General features: G+C 38.5%; 1 protein-coding gene across 1 annotated transcript in view; it reads left to right on the forward strand.

Moving 5' to 3' along the window:
• rnf19b (ring finger protein 19B) overlaps positions 1 to 4,770 on the forward strand; it is a 15,245-nt gene extending 10,475 nt beyond the window's left edge. The window contains exons 7-8 of the mRNA XM_048612927.1: positions 356 to 545; positions 2,397 to 4,770. Of these exons, the coding sequence (XP_048468884.1) occupies positions 356 to 545; positions 2,397 to 2,835 (629 nt within the window). The 3' untranslated portion in view covers positions 2,836 to 4,770. The remainder of the gene's footprint in view (positions 1 to 355; positions 546 to 2,396) is intronic.
• Positions 4,771 to 10,151: the final 5,381 nt, after the last annotated feature.

Consider the following 10,151-nt stretch of genomic DNA (forward strand, 5'->3'; position numbering starts at 1 on the left):
TTCTGAAGAAGGGTCTAGGCCCGAAACGCCAGCTTTCCTGCTCCTCTGATGCTGCTTGGCCTGCTGTGTTCATCCAGCTCTACACCTCGTTATCTCAGATCCTTTCAGTGGACCTACTCTTTCTTTCCAATAAGTACGTAGTAAGATGTACAGAACATGGGACAAACCAGAGCTGATTGCAGTGTCAAATCAAAGATAGGGGCTGATTGTGAACAGGAGACTTGGGCAGTGAAGAGTCACTGCTATCATTCATGATGATACAGTAATACATTCTCCTGTAAAACTGAATATCCTTTGCTAAATCTGGGAAGAAATGTGAGTTGTTGTTTCAGGTTTGGGGTGCCATATTGAAGAGAGAACTTGATTTTGATTACAAACCCAAGTATGATGTTTTTCAATACAATTAACAGGTTGGAGATTCAGACTGACATTAAAAAAGGCTACAGTTTGAATAAAGATTCCATCAGCCTTGGAGCAACCAGTGATAATGCCAGCACTAGGGCCATGGCAGGTTCAATCATCAGCTCGTACAACCCACATGACAGGTGAGATAAGAAACATGCCACACTGCTACAGAATGGATAACCAGCAAACTGCAACTTTTACCAAGGAAACCTCTAGCCAATAACTATTGAAATTTGGAAATAGCTACATTCTTTAGAATCCACATATTCTCAAAGTATTCTAAATCTAATTTTACTTTCATGAAGGCAATACTGTTCCTTCTTTCTTTTCAGTTTGTCATGAGGATTGTCAGAGCCTGGGAGCATGTTGCTTTCTGATCTTCCCAATTACTGCTGATTTGAGCTTGTTGAGGCTCAAGAATGATTAAAAATGAAGAGGGAGTTTATGCCAAAAGAAAATCCATTACATTTCTTAAATTTGCATTCTTTCGCCCTCAGATCTTGGAAGATCGTATGCTATTTCTATTCCACTCTTGTATATATTTAATACCGTTTTCTTGATTTGATGAATTATCAATCATTTCATTCAGAAAATAGCAACATCAAGAAACAAATGCTGGAATACTCAGCAGGTTAGGCAGCCCATGGGTAGAGCAAAACCGGTCTCTCATTAGAACTGGAAAAGTTAGATTTGTAACAGGTTTTAAGCAAGAACAGGGGCTGGAAGGAACAAGAAAAGTCTGAAACATAGTCAAAGGTAAAGTGATTGATTAAATATCAAAATGGATGATGGAGCAAGACAAAAGAGCATGGTAATGGGATGAGCGAGAAACAAAAGATGGCTTGGTGGAACTGTAAATGGCATTGGCAGTATTAATAGTGTCAGCTGCTGCGCAAAGAAATGGGAGTTGTAGTTATGACCTGAAATTGTTGAACTCATTAGACATTTTACAGCCTTCCAAAACTGACAATCAAAAAATTGGGTACTATTCCTTGAGGTTTTGTTCAGCTTAATTAGAACACTACAGGAGGCAAAGTCAAATGGGGGAGAATTAAAAACAACAAGCACCTTGACGCTTGGGATCATGATTGCAGACTGAATGACGGGGTGTACAAACAAATCATGCAAACTGTCCCTAATATAAGCAACTTCCTTCATCATCAATGAATGTAGTATACCAGGCTGAAAGAATTAGAATCATCACCTAGCACCATCGTCTTCTGTCAAAATCCACCGGATACATAATTCCATTTAATATTGAAATTGTTCACTATGTGGGGAGCAGAGTTACATTAGGAAGTTAAAACTGGAACACTTCAGCACTCTCCATGAAATTCGAAGTTCTGTTCCCAAATTTGACTCTGACTTGCACGTTTAGGATCTTTTTTAAAAAAAAAAAAAATAAATTGCACAACATAATGCTGAAATATTGTATCATTTTCGGGAAAAAAGCTATTAAATGTTAGAGGCAATGTGCACATTTCCTTTTAAATGTTGCAAAAGATGAACAGTTGAACCCAACTTTGGATAAAAACCTTATACCTATGGTTGAGAAGTCTCTGTTTCACCCGTTCACCAAGACTGGTCTGGTTGGCCTTCGCTTCTGGTGATGAACCCTGATGAAAGTAGAGGTGTGGCTGGTTAGTTTGGTCCAATTTTAAAACTGAGCTGCAAAGGTAGTGATCAGATTGGGAAAAAGATCTTGGAAAGCATTTGGGAATTATCTTGTTCAAGTCAAGCAAAATGATCACTTGTGATGGGGAAACATATCATTTTCATTAGTTTGCGTGATTGTGCAGATTGAACAAAACTTCAGCTTTGAATTAAAAAACAGCTTAATGATTCATCTCGTGTCTTAAATCACAATATTCAGAATTTTGAATACATAACCATAGGATGTTCAGACTGCCTATAAATGGTAACTAAGGCAAAATCTAAATCTATAATTGAGGATGTCACGCTAAGCTAATTCATTTCTGTTTTCATTACAGGGAGTGCAATAATCTAGAAGTGCAAGTTGACATTGAAACCAAACCCAGCCACCTTTGTTTAACTAGTGGTAGCAGCATTGATGAATCACTTCATATCCACACTCAGTCAGTGGAGGGACTCTGCTGTGAAGAGAAGGCCAACTCTTACAATAGTGACCACAGAGACTGTGTCACAAGTAAAACCTGCGATGTAACTCTTGCTCAACCAGAGAGCATAAAAAGTGATGAAGATAGCACAGACACTCAGTCAGATGATGTACCCGACATTAGTTATGATGAATGTGATTCACCCAGTCCGATGAATGGCAGCCAGTTGGAGATTGCTACTTCAGATGTCAAACTCTTAAATGACGAGAGCGTGGACGGTTATGTTGATGAACAAAGGGAATACATTTTTGACAAAGATGGGCAGCCAACGGTGACTGTATACTATGTTTAAACATACAACCCTCACATAATTCATCAACACAAAACATGCACCTTATTTTTCAGCCTATGGAATTATATTGTATTTGATGTCTCAATAGAATGTGCTTAAATGTACAAGAATTCATTGCACAATCACATTTTTGACATAGTAAATGAAGATATTAATTGATTACTTTTTGTGAAACCTGTTAGCACTTCCACTGTTACTTTTGCATGAATTTAAGCAGCACCGTTTTTTTTTCTCAGAATTTTTCCCAGCAAAAAAAAGTCTCAGTCTTACAGGGATGACAGACATTTCAAAATTGTTCTTGATCATCCCAAATGTGAAGTTTTTGCTAGATGCCGGCTGATGTGGAGCCCTGCCCTTTCTGACTTGTAAAACACGCATTCTAAACAAATCATTTTTGCAAGAAGGATAAATATACCAGTCACCACATTTAGGATCTGTGTGGGTTCTGACATGCAGGATGCCATGTCTCAATGTAGTTGCATACCAAATGAGTACATTGAAAGGTAGAATAATGAAACTAGTCTTTTAATTTGGATTTTCAATTGTCACTTCAAGCTTAGAACATACATCTAAACAGATGGAGTTGTCACTACAAAGTCAGTTGTACTGGTGTCAACTCCACACACCCAGGCAGCTGTAGATTTTAGTTTTTTTTGAGGGGAACAAAACAGGAATATCTGTCTCTGAGAAACTGGAACAAATGGAAGTCTCATTGTGACTTGGTTTGATCCATGTCACCATGTATTTTAGGATGGTTTATTAATACCTCCAGTTTGCATGGATTTCCAAAATCCATCCATTAACCAAAATCCATCCATTAAAAGTCTTTATTCTGTTTGGGTGATTTAAAACAAGAAATCCTATTTCAATTGGATATGTTTTGACAGTCCCAACAATGTCTCAGTGCCTGAAATGCCTTTTAACAACCTGGAATGTACTTGTGACATTTTTGCACTATAGTTTTCCAGGGACCACTCTACTGCTAGTGAGATAGTGTAAGAGCCTAATGTATATACTTTAGTGGCTATCACAATTCAAAATATTCCAATTTAGCTATCTGGGCATTGATTGTCACACTACAATAACAATTTGACACTGATCAGGGCACTTTAATGTCTCAAATCAGCCTATTCTATTTTAAATATGGTTTCTGTTTGCATATATCTCATGGTGAATGTAACAAGGTTAAAATGAAATGGACAAAATCTATCAAATCCTTAACTTATAATGTTTTGAACCAAACTAAACTGTAATTGTGTTTTCTGATTTATTAAATGCTACTGTGGATATTACATTGCTTTAAATACAGTCTCCTTTTAAAACCAAGAGAGAACTCTGTTCTGATGAAGTAGGCAGCAGCAGTGCTTGCTGGACTAATTAACTATTCCAATTTTTTTTATTTCAGCTGGGAAGCAATAGTCATATTGCAATTGCTCTTAGCACCCCAAGCTAACTCAAATCAGGCAGAGTTCCCTCTTCTGAATGTTATTAATTGACTCCTGCTAGAAAGTTTACATGTGTAGTTCTCAAATGAGAACAGGATGGGACATGGCTGTGAAGGCCTGTCTAGCTGACAGCTTGTTGAGTGCTCACATTCATGTGTCGAGGTTCACACCAGGAGCAACTTGACTGGGTTTGGTGTCTGTAGAGCCACACTCCGGCAAGTCTGTGCCTCCAAGACAGGAGGGGGAGTAATATTGCAAAGTACCTTTTTAAATGAAGTTTTATTTAATTATTTACAAAATGTCACTCCCTGAAAAACATGCAAAGCTACAGGTTCTTCAACTCCCTGATCCTACCACAGTGCCACAAAGCACACAATAACAGTGCAAGCAAGAATCTGTGATCAGAGCAGTTCCTTTGTTATTTTAAAACTACTACTTTGTTATTGCTTTATGTAAATACAAAATAAAGGAAAATTGTCTCTGACATTAATTTTCACACCTAATCCACTCATTTTTATTCAACTTGTGCATCATTGCTGTGGCTGTTATGAAAGGGTGTGAAAGATTGTTAACTGTTAACCTTTGCTCCTGTTGTGAAAGTGCTGCAGGTGCAGTCTGGCAGAGATTCTCCTATCACCATCCTCTTTCTAAATGAAAGAATTAATGTCATTTAATGAAAAGTGGAGCAAGTTCCCCACTGTTTCAGATGGCAAATGCAAGCCATAAATATCAGTGAGTCTAAGTGTGTTGTGCTCCAGTTAAATCCTATCTTTTAAAACCAAGATTGACTCGAATGACTCTGATAGTGAGGGAAGAAAGTAAATGCTGGTAATGTAGTCTTGATTGTTGGCCAGGAACCATTGGTGGGGAAAATATGTGGAATTCTGGCAAGGATACATGATTTTTGTGGTCTGTTCTAAATCAGACAAGGTGAATGATGTTTTTCCCTGTGGTCAATGTTTGGAGTCTGCAGAACCTGTGTCATGCAGGAATCAATAGTTTTATAGAATTGCAAAAGTTTAAGCACCTGCAGAGGACACTGTGTGTGTGTGTGTGTGTGTGTGTGTGTGTGTGTGTGTGTCAGCACCTACTGCATCACTCTGAAACTAATCTCACTATCTTGGTCTCTCATTACCCCTGTGTTGCTTGCTGGTTCAAATTTTTGATCTTTTATAGGACAATAATAATGATCTCTGCCACAAAACATCAGTGGCAAAACATCCCAGTCAGGAACAACTCCTGACATGTGGATTTAAAGTAGAAAATTCACTGTGAGCATGTTAAACAAGGGAAAGGATCAAAGAGCTAAATGAACTTATGTACAAATTTATCTTAACTCATTTGCTCTTGTACACTCGGTTCCTGAAATAATATCAACACTATCTCCAATTATCAAATTTCTACAGTCTGTTTATTTGTTTGTTGTTTTATTTCCCTTCACTTGCACCTAAAAAGACTGACATATCAACATACTTAGGGTCACTGTTCCACTAACAGGTCATCTGAGTTTATATACCTATTCCTTGTTTGTCATCATAAATAGATTATCTTCCTCCCAGTAAATCACACCTGCCACCCTTTAGCCCAATCCCTCCTTGATAGTTGTCAAACCTAGTTCTAATTGTACCTTTAATACCTGAGTCCAACTAATCTGGACTGGAACATCAATACTGACCCTAAAATGAACTCAAATCACAGAGCCCACTACTCTTCAGCCTACCCAAGTTTCTAGTCTTGATCGCCCTGGCCCTGTAACATTAAACCAGACCACAACTGCTTACACAAATGGTTGGAGGCACTGGATACTGCAAAGTCGATGAGCCCTGAAAACATTCCAGCAATAGTACTGAAGACTTGTACTCCAGACCTTGCTGCACCCCAAGCCAAACTGTTCCAGTTACAGCACTGGCATCTATCATCCTGATCTGGCTGTCCCTTCAGTGTGGGTGGGTCAACATCCAGGAATTCCTCTCACCAACAGCATTGTGGCAACTACACCACAGTCTGCACTGTGAAGAAGACAGCTCACCGCCATTTTCTCAAGTGCAACAAGGGATGGGTAATGAATGCTGGCCCAGCTAGCAATGTCCATAACGCCTAAGTAAATTTTAAAATGCCAACCCTAACCTTGGCTACTGTCTCAGAGGTTTTTCCAAATCAGACTACCCAGACTCTGACCTTATCCCAGAATTAATCTAAAATCCTCAACCTGAATTTCTACCCAACTATTATTCTTATCTTGATCTTAAACAAATAAATCCTCTCAGTACCAACCATATGCCTCAAACCCTAAATCTCACTAAAATCATACATGAACCCCAAATAAACTTCAATCACAGAACAAAGAATCCTAAATTGGTCACAGTTTAAAACAATCCCAGCTGAGGAGAGAGAATGGCAAGCAAAAATGAACTAAAATGAATAAGCTAATGTGGCAAACACCATAGCTGAAAACGAGAGAAATTGAAACTACAGCAAACTTTGCTTTAATTGGCATCTTGGGAACGAACCCTCCCGATAAACCGGCAAATAGACACCTGAAATACCAGATGTTGACATCGCGTTCTCCACGATGCCCGAATGGTCAATTGAGGGTGAGAATGGGAAGATTCTCTGCCAGTAAATTTTATTTAAGGCAAATTGCATTATTATTTAAGTGACTTATGCTGCAAATAAAAGGTAATAGTAATGTGTAATCCCCTGCATTACGTTGTGTATTTTTGACAACCGGCACGCGTTTTGTCTCCTATGTGCCGGTTAATAAAAAGTCCGTTGCACGAACATGTTCTAATTACCATGCTACCTACACACCTCAAACTAATCATTGAGAATGACATGAATCATAGAGGGGTGCCAACTGGCCCATCATGTGTGTTGATTCTTTCAAGAAACAGTTATAAGTTTCCACAGTCCTCCGAGTTCCTCAACCACGATACCTGCCCAGCTCCCATAAAATTCTCAGGAATTTTATACAAAACATTTCACCATATTGACAGCATTGAGAGACAGTTTTGTTAGTCAAAGAAGAAACTTATATCCAAACCCCAATCCCTGCCTGTGCTATGGACTGGGAAGACCACCCCAAAGAAAACTGTAGGTACCTGGCTGTACCAGTAGAGTGTGCTGCAGTATTTCAAAAAAAAAAGTCGGCTGTAAAAAAACGCTTTAATGACCCCTGATTGAAATCTGATCTGTTGAGGGGGGAAGGGACAAAGTTATACAAATTCACAGTACTAAGGCCATTTTGCCTATTATGTCTGTGCTAGTCATTGGACAGCTATCCAGTCTAATCTTACTATCTAATTTTTGTCCTATAGCCCTAGCACTTCATACCAGAGTGCTTTATAAAAACAGTGAGGGCTTGAGTCTTTACAACCCTTTATGGCAGGGAGTTCCATCACCTTCTGGGTGAAGAATATTTTTCTTCACTCCCCTCTAATTCTTCTAGCAATTGTTTGTCTCTCAGCTAACGGAAATCGGTCTTTCCTACCTACTCTATCTAGATCACTTAAAATTTATTCAATTAAATATCCCTTCTGTTCCAAAGAAAACAACACCAAGACTATTCAGTCTTGCTTCGTGGCTGAAATTCTCTAGTTCTAACAATGTATTGACTCTCTACCACATAGTCTTTCCAGTAATATGATCAGTATCTAGCTGCCGCTAGACTACTGCTTTATATAGTTCTAGAGTTACCTCATTGCTCTTAGTAATAATGATCAACCTAAGAACATCTTTTGTTATGTCTTCAAGCCTTATAGTCTTCACCATTCCCCTTCAAATACTTCTAGGAGCTTCCCATTTTCAACTTCAGTAAACATATGACTATGGAAAAGAATACATTCTTATTCTGCATTCTATGCTTTCACTATTAAAGGAAAGTATCCCGTATGTCTTCATAACCACCTTATCTACAGTTCTGCTACATTCAGGATCCGGTAGACCACCAGGTTCCTCTATTTCTCTGTATGTCTCTGCACCCTGCCATTTGTTGTTTATTCCCTTGTCTTGTTTCTTTCTCCATTACCTCAGACTTTTCCAGATTGAATTCCATTTGCCATTTTACTGCCCACCCAAGCAGTCTATTAATATGTTTCATTGATTTTCAGCATTCTTCCTCACTATTAACCAAGTAGTTAATCTTTGCGGCATCAGAAAATATCTTAATCATGTGCTCTACATTTACTCTACATTATTGATTTATACCACAAATAGCAAGGAATCCTAGTACTGAGACCTATGGAATCTCACTGACAGCAGCTTTCCAGTCACAAAGTGCTCATCGATCATTACCATTTGCACAAAGTCAACAAAAGCAACCCATAAGGTAACATAAAATAAATTGAAAACATAGGCGAGTTATAGGGGGATGGGTCTGGGTGGGATGCTGTGAGGTTCGGTGTGGACTTGTTGGGCCAAAGGGCCTGTTTCTACATTGTAGGGATTCTACGATTCTACGATTAACATAATCCAGAAACATTTCGAACTAGAAAGAATAGCTGTAACCCAGAAAATTCACCACACTTGTTGAAATGTACAAGTATCCATACTTGACAACTGATACCAGGCGAAATACCAATGAGAAGATTCATCAGGTCTGACTATGATACTGAAGCCAGTTGCAAAAGGCCATTGTTCTGGGGCTGCATTCAGCTCCAGCTAGTCTGAAGATGTTTAACAGCTTTGAGTGAAGAATCAGGAGTGCAACTTAAGATCCTGATGGGGTCAGACAGGTCATTCCTGGTTCCTAATAGTTTAATTAGACATAATTATTAAAACTATGTATTTTTACATTTGTTTTGAAGGGTCACTGGACCCGAAATGTTAACTCTGATTTCTCTCCACAGATGCTACCAGACCTGCTGAGCTTTTCCAGCAACTTCTGGTTTTGTTTCTGATTTCCAGCATCCACAGTTACTTTGGTGTTTATTTTTACCTATTGCTGTTAAGAAATAAATTGCACTTTTTTGTTGAGACAAATGTCTTTTTTCAGTAAGTTAGGCTCACATATGTTTTATCCTCACCACAGTTAACCAAACAGCCCGTTAGAAAAGAGAATTAGGGCTTTTGTGGCACAGTTGTCCACCGAAGTTTTACCTAGACGTGTAAAGACAAATTATCTGCACGCATCACTGCATGTTATCAGAAAAGAGTTTGCATTTTTTAAAAGGGGAGTTATTGTTTAACAAGTTCCAGACCAGATAAGCAGTGATGTTCTGGTATAAGAATGCTTGTCTCTCCTTCCAGTCAGGTTTGCAGTGCAATGAAGCCAGTGTATTTTCAATCAGTCAGTTATGCACATGTAGTGTAATAATAAGTCAGGAAACACAGAAATCAGACTATATTATGTAAAATCCACATCTTATCATTTCCTTTAATTTTGGACTGTGAACTAAAAAAGTAAAATATTGCTTTAAACTAAGGAGATTGTGCAAAGAAATGACTGCAGTTTTACAAATTATGCATACTGAAGCACATTGTGAGTTGTACACAATGTTGTATTTTCCTAGGACAGTGAGAGCAGAAAATAGACACCACATGGTTCTAAACTAAGGGACAACAGCTTGAAAACAAGGCTTTGATTGGTTCCTGATCAAGTGACCGTAGTTTGTTTGGAATCAGTGTGCAAAGATGCATGTAGGCTGCAAATGAAAATCATCATAAAGTATCTCTTTGTCTCTCCCCTCCCCCCAACACCCCCCACCCACCTTGCAGGAGATACCAGAAAGTCTCTGGTAACAGCTAGCTGTCTGTAAATCACCTTTCTCTGTAAATCCCACCTTTAAAATTGGAAAATTACATGTAAAGACTCTGAAAAGGCAAATTATCAACCAGTAAATGAAGTACAGCATTGATGTGCAAACAACCTCA

This window comes from Rhincodon typus, chromosome 27 (assembly GCF_021869965.1).
Source record: "Rhincodon typus isolate 14 chromosome 27, sRhiTyp1.1, whole genome shotgun sequence".
Lineage (NCBI taxonomy): Eukaryota > Metazoa > Chordata > Chondrichthyes > Orectolobiformes > Rhincodontidae > Rhincodon > Rhincodon typus.